Source organism: Mobula hypostoma, chromosome X1 (genome assembly GCF_963921235.1).
Source record: "Mobula hypostoma chromosome X1, sMobHyp1.1, whole genome shotgun sequence".
NCBI classification, from domain to species: Eukaryota; Metazoa; Chordata; class Chondrichthyes; order Myliobatiformes; family Myliobatidae; genus Mobula; species Mobula hypostoma.
Genome location: NC_086128.1, coordinates 9,441,990 through 9,461,262, shown reverse-complemented (window position 1 = coordinate 9,461,262; position 19,273 = coordinate 9,441,990). Strand labels below are relative to the sequence as shown.

At 41.6% G+C, this 19,273-nt stretch overlaps 1 protein-coding gene across 7 annotated transcripts in view; it reads right to left on the bottom strand.

Moving 5' to 3' along the window:
* map3k3 (mitogen-activated protein kinase kinase kinase 3) overlaps positions 1-19,273 on the bottom strand; it is a 188,224-nt gene that overhangs the window by 133,040 nt on the left and 35,911 nt on the right. For all 7 annotated transcript variants that reach the window (XM_063037293.1, XM_063037291.1, XM_063037290.1 and 4 more), the window contains 2 exons: positions 13,432-13,531; positions 11,130-11,243 (listed from right to left, as the gene is read on the bottom strand). In XM_063037293.1, coding sequence (XP_062893363.1) covers positions 11,130-11,243; positions 13,432-13,531 — 214 coding nt within the window. The remainder of the gene's footprint in view (positions 1-11,129; positions 11,244-13,431; positions 13,532-19,273) is intronic.

Here is a 19,273-nt window from a genome sequence, read left to right as displayed (position 1 = left end):
GCAATGACGAGAAGAGAGCATGGCTTGAGAGGTCGGGATCTCTGATGATGGATGCCGTAACCTTTAATACTTTAAATGCACTTCTCAAGATTCACTCATTAGTCCCAATTTAGTTATTTGCATGACACCGACACTGCACTTTACGAATGAAAACAAAAGCTGATACTAAACCTCCAACATGAGAGAAAATGAGGATCAACTGTGAGGTAAAACTGCAAATTCATTTGTTAACTTGTTTTTATTCCACAAATAAAAAAAAACAACTTAATATATTACTGAAAAGATGTTTAGTCAGCAGATGTTGGCAGATGTGCAGGGGCTTACACAGACGGCCAACAAAACTTAAAGGGAAGCTTAAAATAAAAAGCACACCGTAGTGTCCCAATAAATTTCTGTGCTGAACAGGAAACGGCAGCTCACAGAAAAACAGTGATTTCTGTGAAAACCTGCCATGTGTTTCTACATTACTCATAACACAAGGAAAAAACAGCCAGCAATCTGAAACAAAAAACCCTCTCACATCTGGCATTGACTAACCTGAGAATTCTGCAAAAGAACAAACAAGATCAAGCAATAAACTCTTGACCACCGGCTTACAAAAACGAATCTCATTTTGTTAGAAAGGTAAACATTGACTGTGGTCTGATGAACTCCAGTGGAAATACAAACATCTGCTGTAAAAAGTCTTCAGAGATATTACCATGTGTAATACTTAGCAATACTGCATTTTGTTAAGAGGGGTTTAATTCCTGAGGACTTTTTTGTAGTACTAATAGCTATTGGATCATAGCATAAATTCAGTCCATTTTCTACCAGGACCCTCAGCAGGGAGGAGTAGGGCAAGAGGGAAAATACCACATAGAATGCTTTCTTACCGTTCATACTAACCTCTCGTACAGATCACTCAGCCCAACTGTTCTGTGGAGTGCATACACTCTAAAGCCTACTACAAAACTATCTCACCTCATATCAATATAACCCTTCTCCTTTAAATATCTTCCTCTTATACAAGGGGTGATTGATAAGTTCGTGGCCTAAGGTAGAAGAAGTCAATTTTAGAAAACCTAGCAACACACATAAAAATTGCTGGTGAACGCAGCAGGACAGGCTGCATCTCTAGAAAGAGGTCCAGTCGACGTTTTGGGCCGAGACCCTTCGTCAGGACTAACTGAAAGAAGAGATAGTAAGAGATTTGAAAGGGGGAGGGGGAGATTCAAAATGATAGGAGAAGACAGGAGGGGGAGGGATGGAGCCAAGAGCTGGACAGGTGATTGGCAAAAGGGATATGAGAGGATCATGGGACAGGAGGTCCAGGGAGAAAGAAAAGGGGGAGGGGGGAAGCCCAGAGGATGGGCAAGCAGTATGGTGAGGGAGGGAGAGAGGGAGAGAGGGAGAGAGGGAGAGAGGGAGAGAGGGAGAGAGGGAGAGAGGGAGAGAGGGAGAGAGGGAGAGAGGGAGAGAGGGAGAGAGGGAGAGAGGGAGAGAGGGAGAGAGGGAGAGAGGGAGAGAGGGAGAGAGGGAGAGAGGGAGAGAGGGAGAGAGGGAGAGAGGGAGAGAGGGAGAGAGGGAGAGAGGGAGAGAGGGAGAGAGGGAGAGAGGGAGAGAGGGAGAGAGGGAGAGAGGGAGAGAGGGAGAGAGGGAGAGAGGGAGAGAGGGAGAGAGGGAGAGAGGGAGAGAGGGAGAGAGGGAGAGAGGGAGAGAGGGAGAGAGGGAGAGAGGGAGAGAGGGAGAGAGGGAGAGAGGGAGAGAGGGAGAGAGGGAGAGAGAGAGAGAGAGAGAGAGAGAGAGAGAGAGAGAGAGAGAGAGAGAGAGAGAGAGAGAGAGAGAGAGAAAATAAATAAATAAACAAATAAATAAATAAATAACAGATGGGGTATGAAGGGGAGGTGGGGCATTAACGGAAGTTAGAGAAATCAACATTCATGCCATCAGGTTGGAGGCTACCCAGACGGAATACAAGGTGTTGTTCCTCCAACCTGAGTGTGGCTTCATCTTTACAGTAGAGGAGGCTGTGGATAGACATGTCAGAATGGGAATGGGATGTGGAATTAAAATGTGTGGCCACCGGGAGATCCTGCTTTCTCTGGCGGACAGAGCATAGGTGTTCAGCGGAACGATCTCTCAGTCTGCATCGGGTCTCGCCAATATATAGAAGGCTGCACCGGGAGCACCAGGCGCAGTATATCACCCCAGTCGACTCACAGGTGAAGTGTCGCCTCACCTGGAAGGACTGTCTGGGGCCCTGAATGGTGGTGAGGGAGGAAGTGTAAGGGCATGTGTAGCACTTGTTCCGCTTACAAGTATAAGAGCTGGGAGGGAGACATTTTGATACCACGTCCCATTCCCATTCTGATATGTCTATCCACAGCCTCCTCTACTGTAAAGATGAAGCCACATTGAGGTTGGAGAAACAACATCTTATATTCCATCTGGATAGCCTCCAACCTGATGGCATGAACATTGACTTCTCTAACTTCCGTTCATGCCCCACCTCCCCTTCGTACGCCATCCGTTATTTATTTATTATATTTATTTATTTATTTATTTTCTCTCTCTCTCTCTCTCTCTCTCCCCCTCCTTTTTCTCCCTCTGTCCCTCTCACTATACTCCTTGCCCATCTTCTGGGCTCCCCCCCCCTTCTTTCTCCCTATGCCTCCCTTCCCATGATCCTCTCATATCCCTTTTGCCAAACAACTTTCCAACTCTTTGCTCCAACACCCCCCTCCTGTCTTCTCCTATCATTTCAGATCTCCCCCTCCCCCTCTCAAATCTCTTACTATCTCTTCAGTTAGTCCTGACGAAGGGTCTCGGCCTGAAACGTCGACTGTACCTCTTCCTATAGACGCTGCCTGGCCTGCTGCATTCACCAACAATTTTTATGTGTGTTGCTTGAAATTCCAGCATCTGCAGATTTCCTCGTGTTTGCGTTTAGAAAACCTAGCACATTTATTTTTCAACATAGTCCCCTCCTACATTTACACACTTAGTCCAGCGGTCGTGGAGCATACGGATCCCTTCTTTGTAGAAGTCGGCGACTTGGACCTCTAGAAAATGGTCCACAGCAGGGGTAAGTTTGTGGCCTAAGGTAGAAGGACAAGAACTATACAGCTCTCGTTACATGCACGTACAGTTCAACTCTTTGAGTGATTATGCAGAAAGTTTGAAAGTAATAATTCATCTCCTTCTACCTTAGGCCACGAACTTATCAGTCACCCCTGCTGTGGACCACTTTCTGGAGGCCCAAGACGCCAACTTCTACAAAGAAGGGATCCGTATGCTTCACGACCACTGGACTAAGTGTGTAAATGTAGGAAAGATGAGCGTGCTAGGTTTTCTAAAATTGACTCCTTCTACCTTAGGCCACGAACTTATCAATCACCCCTCATATCTTGTGATAAACCCAATTTCACCACCATTCTGTGTGCAGTTCTTCCTGAAATCCTTGCTGAATCTTAGAGATATTATATTTATGATACTTTCTCAGCAACAGGCAGAGAAATCATTGGGCCAAGGGAAATATGCTTAATGCAAATGAACTTTGGAGGACTTGGGTGAGGTAGAGACTGCCACTTAGAAGATACTTTGATGGAAAAGTTTACAAGATAATTGCCAAAACAGTGGGAACAAGGAGAATTTAAAATTAATACAATGATTTGTTATGCTTTGGAAAGTGCTGTTCAAGTGAGCTAATTGTGATGTTCGTTCAAAGAGCTAGGACAGGCATAATGTGTCAGCTCAGCATTAAATTAGCACTGGTTGCTAGCTACAAGGGCAACTGTTAACCAAATAGGTTGTTCACTCTGAAGATCGCTCAATGCCTTATTTTACATCAACCTAAAAGGCAGGCACATGCAGCTGAGCACTCATCTTTAATACAACTTGCACTGGGGAGGAACTCATTACATTATGTGAACTTTTATAGGCAGCCACTGAGACGATGGACAAACTGGTAAATACAATCTGCCATTCAGGAATCACTGGTGAAAACAGATCTCCCATGCTCAGTTACACAATAACAAGTCGGGTGGCAACAGGCTAAATGATACAACATATGGAACAACCTGTTTGCAAATTCAGTTAAAACCTGGATTTATTGGATTATTGAAATGCTATCAGGTTATTACAGATTTGTCATCCTTCATTGAAGAAGTTTTCTTAGTGGAAGGAAGGAACATACTACTTAAGGCTTGCGCAAGAAAATACTGTACATATGCATTTGCCTGGGAGCACATGTGTAACTGCACAGAAACACATGGAGGATAAAGACGAGGAATGGCCATTAGTGAAGACAGAAGCAAATGGTAAAAGGGGAAACTAGACAATTTGCTACCATTTGAATAAACCATCGACATTTTGGCTCTGTGCTTGCTGACTGACATTTGGTACTGGACCAGCAAAGGCTCAGTTCAGAAGTTCACATCCTTAACTCATTCCATGCTGAATCTTTCCCAACTTGATCACTTTTGTACTGGACCAAAATGAGGAACATAAAGGAGGTATTTCCATATTAGGATTGTGTACAACCTGGAGAGGATTCTGCAGGAGTTGAAGTTCCCATACACTCCAAATATTCCAACCTTTTGTGCACACTGCTCTATCCCATTTGGCACTTCCACTTTCTTAAACTCAATGGCCTAGAATTTTGTCCCCACTTCCTAAGTCACTAAAACTACCTGAAACTACATTTTGAGACAGTTGTTCCAATATCTGCACAGTTTGGCATTGAATTCTGCCTGAAAGCATGTTTGTGCCTTTGGACATAATGCCACATTAAGGGAACTTTATGCAAGGTGTTGCTATCCAAATCCAAACTGGCATTAAAAAAATGCCTACTTAAATGTGTTTTGGAAGGCTCATGATTTTTAAACTTATTGACCAGTAAAAATCCATGTATGCATCAATAATGTTGGAGATTTGGAGGAACAAAAAAAAACTGGAAGTCTAATCATTGCCAGTTAATGATAGAGCAACCTGACTCAGTCACATCACTACCTACCAAGTTGGTTGAGTATTATTAACCTTCAGCAGGAAATGAGAGATTTGACACGAGGGAAGTGCCTCCTTGAGGCTCTATAAGGCACTCGTGAGACCACACATAAGAGTAGTGTGTGCAGTTTTGGGCTCCTTATTTTAGAAAGGATATACTGACATTGGAGAGGGTTCAGAGAAGATTCACAATAATGATTCCAGGGATGAAAGGGTTAACATATGAGGAACATCTGGCAGCTCTTGAGCTGTATTTCCTGGTGTTCAGGAGAATGGGGGGAGCGGGGGGCGGTCTCATAGAAACATTCTGAATATTAAAGGGCCTGAACAGATTAGATACGGCAAAGTTATTTTCCACGGTAGGGGAGTCCAGGACAAGAGGGCACGACTTCAGGATTGAAGGACGTCCTTTTAGAACTGGGATGCGGAGAAATTACTTTAGTCAGAGGGTGGTAAATCTGGGGAATTTGTTGCCACGGGCGGCAGTAGAGGCCAAGTCATTGGGTGCATTTAAGGCAGAGATAGGTTCTTGATTAGCCAGGGCTTCAAAGGGTATGGGGTGAAGGCAGGGGAGTGGGGATGACTGGAAGAATTGGATCAGCCCATGCTTGAATGGTGGAGCAGGATCAATGGACTGAATGGCCTACTTCTGCTCCTATATCTTATGGTCTTAATCTTTTTGTTATTGACCAATGCATCAATGTTCCCTTTTGTCAGATGACCACTACGCAACACTTTTGGAGACAAAATGTCACCTTCACATTTGACGATTCCCATGGGATGTGCAACGAGGCAGAGTAGCCTAAAACTGGGCATTTTTGAAACAAATGAGCCATCAAATGTGACACAACTGTATTCACTCAAAACTTGACGGAAAAGCACAGAAATCAACTGATTCAATAAGCAGTGTAGAACAGCGCACAAGAAGTAGCGTCAACATAACCTGAATACAAAGTTACAGCAATAAACTTGGGCTAGTCAATCAAAACTGCTAAAGACCTGACTACTAACAGAACAAGTCAAACTCTAGATTGTCACGTGCAATCAGAAGTCACAGTACACAAATGAGCAACAGGGTGAGAAGGCTCCACGGATATTGTCGATTTTAGTGAGGAGTATCCTATCGTGCGATTTCACATGGAACTAGGACAGATGGTTGATCTCACCCTCCCATCCCATGATCACAGGAACCAGTCAACAGAAAAATTCACTCTGGATGGTATGAAGAATCTGATGAATAAACTTAATGGTTAAATGCTATTGGACCCAGAGTACATACTAGCTGTAGTGCCAATGATTTATGCTCCTTGACTATCTGCAACTATAACCAAGTCATTCAAAAATGCTTGCAATAATAGCATGTCTAGTTGTGTAAAAATCCACTATGCATGACCTACCCACAAAGGAGTGGGTTAAATCCAATCCTGAAAGTTGCTACCCAGGAATCTACTTCGTCACTTATCAAAAGTCTACTCATCATTGTGCAGTTTGGGTTCTCCCAAGAATACTCAGCTCCTTGGCTTCCGACTGAATTAACGTAAGATCATAAGATATAGGAGCAGAATTAGGCCATTTGGCCCATCAAGTCTGCTCTGCCATTCCATCATGGCTAGATCCATTTTCCCTCTCAGGCCCAATCTCCTGCCTTCTCCCCGTATCCCTTAACACCTGACTAATGAAGAACCTATCGACCTCTGCCTTAAATACACCCAATGACAAGGCCCTGTTACGTACCCCGTAACTGGGTTGCCAAACCAGCAGAAATGGATCACTCAGTTGGAGTCTGGATTACTAGAACTAAGAAAGTTTTATTAAAGAAACAAGCAACACAGTACTCTACTCAAAAGGATAATAAATGCAACAGTTCAGCAATGATAAACACACATGCACACAGAATTAAGATAACAGGATCAATCAAGCTCTATCGTTGTCTAGGGGTAAATGACCAGTTTCAAAGTAACGCAAAGTTCAGTTCAATTTAGTTCAGTTCAGTTCGCAGTAATCGCTGCCGTGGCGAGGGACAGTGGGGGGGAAGGAGAGAGAGAGCAAAACGAATGAATATTCAAGGCTTCCACACACAGACCTTCGCAGTCAGCTTTCAGGCGAGTCCTTTGTGATGTCATCTGAGGTCACCGACCGTGACCCCTCCATTTCCAGATACGATCGTTTCCCTGCACTGAACCTGGCACCCAGGCAAGGGTGGACACACCCCAGGCTCCCGCCGATCGTACCTTTCCACCCTGTGCGTTTATGGCCCGGTACTTCCCACCGACTTGTGAGAGACGCACCGCTTCCAGGGTCTTGTTACCTCGGGTGTCGTGTGTGTGTCCCGCCTTAGCGAACCTGTCCCTTTTTATCCCCCTGCTGGGGTATCGCCTGTCCATCACTTCAAACAGTTCAGGGTTCAAAGGGGGAGCTCTCTTTCTGTTACTCTCTCTCCCGTCCCTTCATTACACATCTCCAAATGCTGCTCCATTGTTTTCCTTCTCTCTCTCTCTCTCCTGAAGTCAGGTGGCAGACCAACTGCTGATTCCACTGGTGCCAGCACAGGACAGCTACATCTTAATCTATGTGTATTCTTGTCACAGCCCCCACAGGCACCTGTGGCAATGAATTCCAGATTCACCACTCTCTGGCTAAAGAAATTCCTCCTCATCACTGTTCTAAAAGGACACTCCTCTACTCTGAGGCAGTGCCCTCTGGTCTTGGACTCCCCCACCATAGGAAACATCCTCTCCACATCCACTCTACTGAGGCCTTTCAACATTGGAGAGGTTTCAATTAGGTCACTCCTCATTCTTCTGAATTCCAGTGAATATAGGTCCAGAGCCAAACACTCCATATGATAAGCCATTCAATCCTTTTCGTGAAAGTCCTCTGAGCCTCCATTACTCCAAACATGAAGATATAAATCTACAAGTCCTCACCAAATCAACATGTACAGATTCACATGGTTTGATCAACACTGCTACTTGTGATTATCACACAATGATTGGAGCTAAAATTTCATCTTCGTGAAAAGGACAGCTTTTCTGACCTGGCTTTGGCTGCCAACTACGTCAAAACTGGTCAGATCTGACACATATCTGTGACATTAAGATGTGCTGAACATTCTCAGTAACTTTCGTTTTTTTTATTTCCAGATTTCCAGCAGCTATAGTTTTTTTAAAAAAACTTTATATTTCGACTATACCAAAGAAATGCAATTCAGATCTGGCCGCACTTCTTGCCAAACTGACCCAGCATGTTAAAATTCTAGCACATATCAGCAATGTGGAAATTTGGTGAGGTTATGTACACATAATGGCAATCCAATCCAGTTAATTAGCACCTAATTAGCATGCTATTAATCAGCAAAATAAATGAAGATGTCAGCGACAGGGCTATTAGGTGCATTTGTTCATTAGTAATATGCTAATCAACAGAACTACTTAGTTCCAGATTTCACCTCAGTCTTGGCTGAAATGAAGACTAAAGAGATGAATTCTAAGGGAAAGTCAGAGTGACCATCTTTGACATCATTCACCCAACAACCAAGTTAATGGACATCGATGAGATCATACCATGCACAAAACAAAAAATGACTGTTTTTTTAAGATTAATCCAGCTCATTATGTGCAGGAGATCTCCAGAACAGAGTCCTGGGCACAATCAACTGCTTCAGAGACCTTCCTTGCACTATAACATTGGAAATGGGGATGTTCACACATGATTGCAAAGCGTTCAGTTTCAATTTGAACTCCTTAGCAAATGATGTTCCTCACACCTGCATAAAGAAACCTCAAAGCAAGTTGGGCAAGTAATATTCATTCCACAAAAGTCCCAGCCAATAACCACATGCAAGAAGTCTAACCACCTATCCTCAATATTCAATGGCATTTCCTTTGCTGTATTCCCCACCATAAACTTGGGATGGCTATGAGCAAAACTTAATGGAACCTCTGACAGCAACTTTTATCTGCATAGCTTTGATTATCTAGATGAGGAAAGGCAATAGACATGGTAGAATACCCAAAAAAAAAATCAGCACGATGCATATAATCCTAACTCTAAAATTTTCTTTACTTCAGAAGAAATAGGAGGAAATCATTTGGCCCATTGTCCTTGCTTAGTCATTCAATTAGATTATGATTCAGCAGCATTTTCCAGTACTAAATCCACCTTCCTTGATTCCTTTATATCTAATCGTCTATCAACTTCTGTCTTGAATACATTTAAAAAAAATTAATTTACTTATTTAGAGATACAGCGTGGAACAGACCCTTCTGACCCAACCAGCCGTGCTGCCCAGCAACCCACCTATTTAACCCTAGCCTAATCACGGGACAATTTACAATGACCTATAAATCAGTACGTCTTTGAACTGTGGGAGGAAACTAGGGCACCTGGAGGAAACCCATGCGGAGGACGTTGGAATTGAACTCCAACAACCCGAGTTATAATAGCGTTGCACTAACTGCAATGCTACCGTGGAACTCCAAACCACAGATATTTTCAAAAAGCTTCTCTTATCACCACTTCAGGAGTTTGAAGATTTACTTCTCTGTGAAGTTGCTTTCTTAGTGTGGACCCACAAAATAGTTCTATTTTGTACCAGTGAAACATCTCATTTCAGCCTGTTTTCAGAGAGTATACTGTCCCCATCATCAAGGGGCTTTGTTTTTTCTGAGAGCTAGGTTCAAAAGAATCCTTGATGTTATCCACAACAATACTCTCAGTCAGAGACCCTACAGCTCTCTTGGGTAGAGAATTCCAATGAATTAATACCCTCAAGGCAAAGAAATTATCATCGAGTCACACACAAGCAACTATTTCAAACCATGTAATTTTGCAGCTATGTACTGATAATTTTTTTTAAAAATTCTGAATTATATTCTCCAGAATGAGATTTTATAACGCATTACTTGAAATATAAACCATACGACAGTGTGCTGGGAGTTTAAGTGAGAAAGCTACATATCATGTTCATTACTCTGCAGACAATTTTTTTGGTCTTGACTTTGAACTAGATAGCTGCACAGTGTTTCCTTTGTAAGGAGAAAAGGCAAGGCTGGCAAAGGAATAAATACACTAGCTTTCTCTTGGTTCTTTCAGAACCTGCAAGTGGAGCACATCCAATGTAAAGATAAATTCCACAAACAGTCAGGGCAGAAGAAAAGGGACCAGTTTGTGCTACTACTGGGTTACTTTGAATGACAGGCTGAAGCACGTCCAAAATAAGAGGAATTCTGAACTTGGAAAGTTCAGGAACAAAATAAACCCTGACAAGCAAGATGGACAGTGATCGGAAAAAAAGGGTGGTCTCATCAACAGCACTACTTTGCTGGTGCTCACCTGATGGTGATGGCATCTATAGGTAATTACCATATCAAAACGCAGTATTCTTCCACACACTCCACACAAGGGGCCTAATAGCAAAAGGTGAAACCCAGCTTGCACCTCTGTGCTTTTGCTTGACTGCTTCTGTGTTGATGGGTTTAAGGTTAGAAGAGAATACTCTAAGCAGAGTCTCAACCCTGAAAAAGTTCCCACTCTTCCCCCCAACCCTGCCAAACGGGCTGCTCAACCAGAGTTCTCCAGAAGTTTGATTTTCACCATTCCATCTAGAGCAGGGGCTCCCAACCATTTTTATGCCATGGACCAAAACCATTAAGCAAGGGGTCCATGGACCCTAGGTTGGGAACCCTTGATTCCTCTCCAGCCATGATGCAGAGCAAAGGGTTAAAAACTGCGTGATATTAAAAAAATTGAACATTGTGTGAAATGCAAGGCTGAAATCTGGATGCACCTGTTGGCTTACTTGGTCAGGATAAGAGCTAATAAAATTATTCAACAAACTGAAGTGTTTTCAAGGGAGTGGGGTAGCTACACGACAAAGGTTCTATCAAGTCACTTTCTTCCTTTCTCTGCTGAGCTCTGCCAATCTCTTATATTCCCCAGCTTCACCACTGATGAGGCCTATACGTTGTAAAGTGGACAATCAACAACACTGATGAAAGTTTTCTCAGATGTTAATATTTGAAAACAGAACTCAAATTACTGTGCAATATTTCCACAAGTTTTTCAATTTTTATCAATTTAAGGAACTAGAGTCTGCTAAGATAAACCACTCAGCTTGAAGACTGGAAAGTAAGATCACTTACATGGTTTTTCTCCTGAGCTACAAGCAAAATTTTCAGACTCTTCATGCTGAAACTTCGATCAAGCAGGTCAATGGCTTTATCAAGATCATCCTGGCTTCGTAAAGCAATTAGTAACTGGAAGAGGATAGAAAATCAAACTCAATCAGTACAGATACTGCGTGTGGAATTGAAGTAGTCTTATAAAACATTAGTTCAACCACAAGCAGAATATTCTGGGGACCAGAAAAGACGAGATCTTGGAAAAAGCACAAGAGAAATTTACCAAAATAATTTTAGGAATAAAGAACTTTACTCATATGGGGGCGGGGTGGGAATAGAAAAGGCTGCTCTAGAGAATGTTGAGGAGATCTGACAAAAGCTACATACAATCATGAATGAGGGTCAAGGATCATATAATTAAAGCAAGTGTAGAAGTATCAAAAAAAAATGAAGAGATTCTTTCCTGCCCCTCAACAAATTGGTTGGGGTCTGGAATGAACTGTCAGGAGTGGCAGTCAATCAGATTAAGCTGAGACATGAGGGTGCTAAGTAAGGATCTGAAAAGAACAAAATTTTAGGTCTATGGTGAAAGAGCATGGGAATTTGGGGCATCTGGAATGCTTATACATAGAGTTGGGATGGAATATATGATCTCAGCTATAACCATACTGAGATTCTGAGAAAATGATGCAAATATGCAGCGAACTCCAAATTAAAGAACTGTAGCATCTCTCTTATCTACAGTCTCATTGCCCTCATTTATTCAAAAAAGCATTCGTGGAAGCCTGGATTACATAAACCAGGCACAGTTGGAGACTTGAAACTTGATTTTATCACCCAGCCTTACTGTTTCTCTACAGAAACAAGTTATCTGTGAATGCAGTAACCAGTGCCATTTACAGCACAGCTCAGGGATTAGCTTTGGCACACGCAAGGAGTGTTTCTGGCTTGGAAAGCAAGCTGTTGGCATTTCTTCCTCTCCCCTCGCCCCCCCCCCCCCCCCGAGTATCTCGATTTTAAGAATGGAAAAATTAGGCTTTATTTGCACATACTTGAAGAAATAATCTAAATAGGTTAAAAAGTCATGCATTAATTGGGTATGGGATGGTATTTCAGTTAGGAAGGGAAAAGGAACACGGCATAATCCAATTTCTATCCACCAGCTGGATAACTAAGATTTTAATGCACAGGAAATTCAAGGTTAAGAAAACCAAAAAAGGGCAGAAATTGCACAGCAGCTAGACAAATGTATACAAATTTCAATTTATGGAAAAACATATGCAGAGAAAGGCACTTTTATTTCTCTAAAATTCCCTTAAGTGGTAACTGCTGCTCACTTTCACCAGCTATCATCTCAATTCCTTCAAACTTGCCTTTGACAAAAGACCAATCCAAAACATAATGGTTGGCTATATAAGCCTTGCCCACAAAATTCATCTGGAAATCTTTGACAGATGGTAAAACCTGCCTTAAACTTCACACTAGCAATACAAGAGCAGGAGTAAAGTTGAAGGAAATTATGACACGTCCAGGACTTCTTGTTGGCAGGAAGTTCAGGTCTAAAAAACCTGGAGTCATGAATTGTGAGCAGAGATAAAGTCAAGCCTGACATGCTGAAGCAAAGACCACAACTACGGAAATGTTAAAGAAGAATTATTGAGGAGAGACCAAAGGATGGAGAGGTGAAAGTACAGGAAGCTGCCTGGGGAACTGCAGAAACTGTGCTGGGATACAGAATAATGGGCTGTAAAGGAATCATGAGACAAAGGATGAAGAGGTCGAGGACCGTATGGTGAATAGCCTCAAAAGGCAGTGAAGTTCAGTGCAACTAGGACAGAAGGTGGTTGAAGTCATGTAGAATATAATGGTGGCCAACTTTGTCTAATGCAGGCTTTAGGTTATGGGTTACCATTAAACTATATAACAGGGATTTAAAAGGGAGTGTTGTGAAATGATCGTATGGCCAGATTGTCATAATTCATTCAAAAACTTTGGAAACAAAAGAAAATGACAGAGTGAAGGACAGGAATGTGACTTGGAAATATTAAAACACCAAGAACAAGGCTTTTTAAAAAAAAAAGGTGGTGAAAAATGGATGGCTGAAACTTATGGGAGAGATAGAGGAGGAGAAAAAGATTACAAGACACAGAAAAGTTGTCTGAGAAGACATATTGGGTACTTCATAGAGACAACTGCTTTCATACAAGCTTGGAGAAATTTCCAGAAAGTGGACTCCAATGAAATGAATGAGAAGACAAAGGCATTAGAAATTCATCTATGGAAATAGAAAAAAATGTTGAAGAGGTTTGAACATGGGGATTACCTCATTGTTTGTGTAGTTTAAGTCCATTTGTTGTCCAAATACCGTCTTGACTTTCTGGTGCAGTTCCTCATATTTGACTGGCCGGCTGAACTGTATGATTCTGACAACAGGACAAAACAAAAACAATTCAACATTTCAAACTGACCGCTTGAATTTTGGCAATAACAGGTAGCAATAACATCATTACAAGTTCTATGGGGATTAAGTGCACAAGAACACGAATGGTGCCAACTATTAGAAATAGTCTACACTTGCACATTTCATAATATGCTGTTTCTCTAAAACATTTACTAACAGGTATACTGGAACATCAGAAATAGGAGTGAGGGAGTCAGTCCCCCTCGTTTCTGTTCTGCCAGTAGATCATAGCTGATCTTCTAACTCAGTGCCATTTTCCTGCACTAACTTCATATTCCCTTGATTCTTTAAATATTGATACATCTTGAATATATTCACAGCCCTTTTCCATATAGAATTCCAAACATTTACTGCCCTCTGTACGAACAAATTTTATCTCACCTCTGTCCTGAATAGCCAAATTCTTGAGACTATGAACCCTAGTTCTAGACAATTCAGCCAAGAAAACATCTACCCTAGGAGGGCCCTTAAGAATTTTATATCTTTCAATAAGTGCAACAACTCTCATTCTTTGAAATGCTGAAGGGCATTTTTCCTTATGTGGCAAGCCTACCATTCTGGCAATCAACTCGTTGAATCTTTACTACATTTTTTCTATTCCTTAGGTATGAGAACAGCTCAGATGCCGTTTCACTAGGGCTCCATATAATTGAAAGAAGTCTTTTTATTACCATATGCCAATCATCTTGGAATAAAGGCCAACTTATTGTTTGCCTTCATAATTGTTGTATCTGCAAGTTAACTTCCAGTGAGCCATGTAAAAACACAACCAGGTCCCTCTAAGTACTAACACCTTTCAAAGTCTCAATTTAAAAAAAAACTGTGTTACATATTTTCAAAGTGGATGATCTCCTCCCCCCACGACATTACATCCCATTTGTTACCCATTCCCTGAAGGCTCTCTGCATACTCCTCACAGTGTCACACAGTTTTGAAAAAACTCTACTAATTATGAAGGCACAAACACAAGGAAATCTGCAGATGCTGGAATTTCAAGCAACACACATAAAAGTTACTGGTGAACGTTCACTAGCAACTTTTATGTGTGTTACTAATTATGAAGTTCCTGTTCATCCTTTGTAATAACTCTGGACTGATAATCAAGATGCAAAGCATGACCCTAAAAAGCACAGGTCCCTATGCAAATTACAAAAGCCATCTCTCAACAGAAACAATGAAAAATTTTGTACCATATGCAGTGTATCAGAATAACTGGCAATCAAATGAGGTGAAGAACCTTCAAAGTCAAAACCCTCAATCATTGTATCAAACTATCAAGCATCAATGATACCCTCCTGCCTGTATGTTTTGGAGACATGAACAAAGTACAGTAGGCACCTCAAAGCACTGGAGATAACATTATGTCTGGAAAATCCACTTTTCAGTTGGAGATGAGACACTTCAGATGGTGGAATATGGAGAAAAACAAACTGTTGGAGGAACTCAGGAGGTCAGGCAGCATCTATACAGGGAAATGAACTTTTCAGGCTGAGACCCTTCATCTGGACTGAACCTTTCAGCAATCCAAATGAAGGACCTCAACTCAAAACACTGATTGGCCATTTCCCTCCACAGATGCTGCCCGACTCACTGACTTCTTCCAGAAGTTTGCTTTTTGCTCTGGTCTGCTGACCACATTGTCTGATAAATGATTTCATGTTTCAGAAGTCTGTTATGTAGGGAAGCAGAAATACAGGAAAGAATTTCTACAAGTGTGAGCCAGATTACATGTTCTTAGTCACATTTATTCAACTGATTGATTGGTGGATGGGGGGGGGGGGGAAAGAGTTGAAAATAAAGCTGAATATGTGCAAAGTAGCCAATTCAGCAGCTTTGAGAAATACATTAGGAATTCATTGATCATTAAGCAGCTGGCCAAATTAGAAAAAGGGGAAGTTAGGTTTATGGACAATGCAATGGAAGAGAAAACCCAGTGCTCCCTGCCAGATTCACAATCATTTTGCCTTCTCTCAGTTATACGCTACCTTGGTGATCTTGAGTTTACTGAAAAGCAGAAGAGTCAGGAATCCACTCCTGACTGCCTAAAGCAACTTTCATGCAGCCATTACACTTGCATTTGTGTCCCTTTACTCAGGTACAGTGAGACAACCACTTGCTGCTGTTATGGATGTGTGATTATTGTGGTACATAATCACAAAATAGTATAAAAATACCAGTGATCCACATTAACCGTCCTAACTTTATCCACCAAACCCTCCAATTACTACAAAAACGTTTGAGCTGATCCTGCACAAAGTGTACATCAGTTCTGCAAAGCTTTTTTGATTATACTATATTGCCTCACACTTTCCAATTAACTAACATACTTTCTCTTCCAAAGACATAGTATTTTTAAGAACTGCTTCCTGGATTGTGAAGTTTCTTCCAAACAATCATTCCTTACCCAGGAATCAAGAATACTGACAATTAAAGCACAACTTGACCATATCAGGTATCTATCTAGTAGGAGCATATCCACAACTCTAGAAAATGGAATTGCTGTTCCAGCTTCCAACAAGCTCAAGATAGTATAGCAATGGCAAATGTTCTATTCTGGTCCTCCAGCTATTTTTGAGGACCACTACCCATATATTAAAGACCCAGACTTGGATGTATTGATCACTTCAAAGTACTATGGATGCAAGACAGGAAAATGCAATAAAAATTAAGATAATAAATGGCTTCATAAATGGCATACATAGTAGAAACAAAGAATTTAACAGAGAACCAAGTGACTAATATGTTTTAGCAAAATACATTAAAACACAATGTAAATTAAGTGGTATAATTTTCAAATAGATTCAGGAACAGAGGGACCTGGTCACATGCAATATCTTTTTAAATATTGGAAGCCAAGGTAACTATAGGCCATCTGTGGATAACAATGGGTAGTTCTTATTTAAGTCAATTAAGACCATAAGACATAGGAGCAGAATTAGACTATTCACTGTCCGTTGCACCATTCCATCATGGCTGATATATTATCCTGCTCAACCCCATTCTCCTGCCTTCGCCCCATAACCTTTGACACCCTTACTAATCAAGAACCTATCAACCTAGACTTTAAATATATCCAAAAACTTGACCTCCAGTCATCTGTGACAATGAATTCCACAGATTTATCACCCTCTGGCTAAAGAAATTCCTCATAATCTCTGTTCTAAAGAGATGTCCCTTTATTCTGAGGCTGTGTCCTCTGGTCCTAGACTCCCCCACTATAGGAAACATCACCAAAAATGGAACTTCTCAGAGGCCAAAACATTTTAATTCCAATTCCTGTTCTGACATGTCGGTCCATGGCTTAATCTTGTGCCAAGATAAGGGCACTCTCAGGGTGGATGAGCAACACCTGATATTCCATCTGGGCAGCCTCCAGCCTGAGGTCATGAATATCAATTTTTCCTTCCGGAAAATAAAATCTCGTTTCCCTTCCCCCCACCTTTCTATTCTGCAGTCTGGCCTCTTACCTCTTCTAACCTGCATATCACCCTCCCCCTAGGTCTCCTCCTCCTTCCTTCTCCTATGGTCCACTCCTCTCTCCCATCAGATTCCTTCCTCTCCAGCCCTTTACCTTTCCCACCCACCTGGCTTCACTTATCAGCTCCAGCTATCCACCTTCCCTTCCCCACCTTTTTATTCTGGCATCTTCCCCTTTCCTTTCCAGTCCTGGTGAAGGTTCTTGAACTGAAACGCCAACTGTTTATTCATTTCCATCGATGCTGCCTGACTTGCTGAGTTCCTCCAGCATTTTGTGTGTTGTATAGGAAACATCCTCTTCACATCCACTCTATCTAGGCCTTTCAATATTCGACAGGTTTTAATGAGATCCCCCCATCATTCTTCTAAACACCAGCAAGTACAGGCCCAGACTAATCAAACGTTCCTCATGCATAAACATTTTCTTTCCCAGAATCATTCTTGTGAAACTCCTCTGGACCCTCTCCAGTGCCAGCATACTTTTTCTTAGATGAGAAGCCCAAAACTGATCACAATACACCAGTGGGGCCTCATCAGTGCCTTACAAAGCCTCAGCATTACATCCTTGCTTTTATACTCTAGCCCTCTTGAAATGAATGCCAACATTGCATTTGCTTTCCTTACCATCAACTCAACCTGCAAATTAACCTTTAGAGAATCCCACATGAAGATTCAAAGCCACCAATTCCGTAAATATCCAAATCACTGACATGCAACAGGAGAAGAGGCAGTCTCAACATTGACCCCTGCAGAACGCAAGTAAAGACAATCTTCTATCCATGCTAGTATCTTTCCTGTAATATCATGGGCTCTTACCTCATTAAGCAGCTTGTGCGGCACCTTGTCAAAGACCCTCTCAAAATCCAAGTACACAACATCCACCGGTTCTCCTTTGTCTATCTTGCTTGTTATTTTCTCAAAGAATTCCAACAGAATTCCCCTTGAGAAATCATGTCTATTTTCATCTAGTTTATCATGTGCCTCCATGAGACCTCATCCTTAATAATGGACTCCCAACATCTTCCCAACCACTGAGGTCAGGCTAATTGGCCTACAATTTCCTTGAACAGAAAAACCTACAAAAAGCAGTGGATACTGCCCAGTCCATTACAGGTAAAGTTCTCCCCACCATTAAGCACTTCTACATGGCAAAATATTGCAAATGTTGGAATACAGAAGGAAGTACAAAATTGCTAGAAATACTCAGGTAAGATAACATCTGTGTACAGAGAAATGCAATTAATATTTCAAGATGTTAAACGTTCAGATGAAGCAGTTATTGGCCTGGGACAGTGTCCCTCTTCCTTTTTCTACAGATGTTGCCTGACCTGCAAGTTGCACCTCAGTTTTTATTTTGCCAGAATTGTAGTAGTTATGTGGAGAGAATGGAGTTGTTCTCTATAGACATGTTTTAGAGAAGAATCTATGAAGGTTTTCAATCATGAAGGTTTTGATAAAGCAGATAGAGTGCTTCCAATAGTAAGAATGTCAGTATCTGGACAATATTCAAGAAATTTGGCAAAACAGGTAACAGGGATGAATTTAAAGCTTCAATAGCTACAAAAACAAAAAAAAAGGGACATTATATCCATTACAGCGATGTGGTTAAGAGGGTCAGAAATGTTTTGGGTATTTTAGGCTAGATGAAGGCAGAGGAAAGAGGAGGGGAAGTTGCATTTTTGGTTAACAGCAGGATCATCCAATGAGAGTTTATGGGTAGTGCTGAGAAATAAGAGAATGATCATATTGTTGGGATTACAACAATAATCCCAATAGGTCCCAAATAGTCCATGGGAAGTTGAGAAACACTTGTCATACAGGAAATATTCAAGTAAATGACCAAAAACTTAGAAATAATTTCTAATGAACATCTTATAAAGGGAGAGACAGAAAAATTATGGCAGTAATTCCACAGTTTAGGCCCTAGGATGCCAACTTATAAAAATCAATGATTAAAAAATGGCATAAGGTTAAGAGGCCAAAAATGGAGGAACATACTGAGGGTCATACGGCTAGTGAAGGTTAGAGAGAGAAAAAGTAGAAGGGTAAAGTCAGAGACAGGAAATTCTGCAGATGCTGGAAATCCAGAGCAACACACACAAAATTCTGGAGAAATTCGGCAGGTCAGGCAGCATCTATGGAAACAAGCAAACAGTTGACATTTTGGGCTGAGACCCTTCAACAGGACTGAGTTCCTCCAGCATTCGGTGTGTGTTACTAAAGTCAT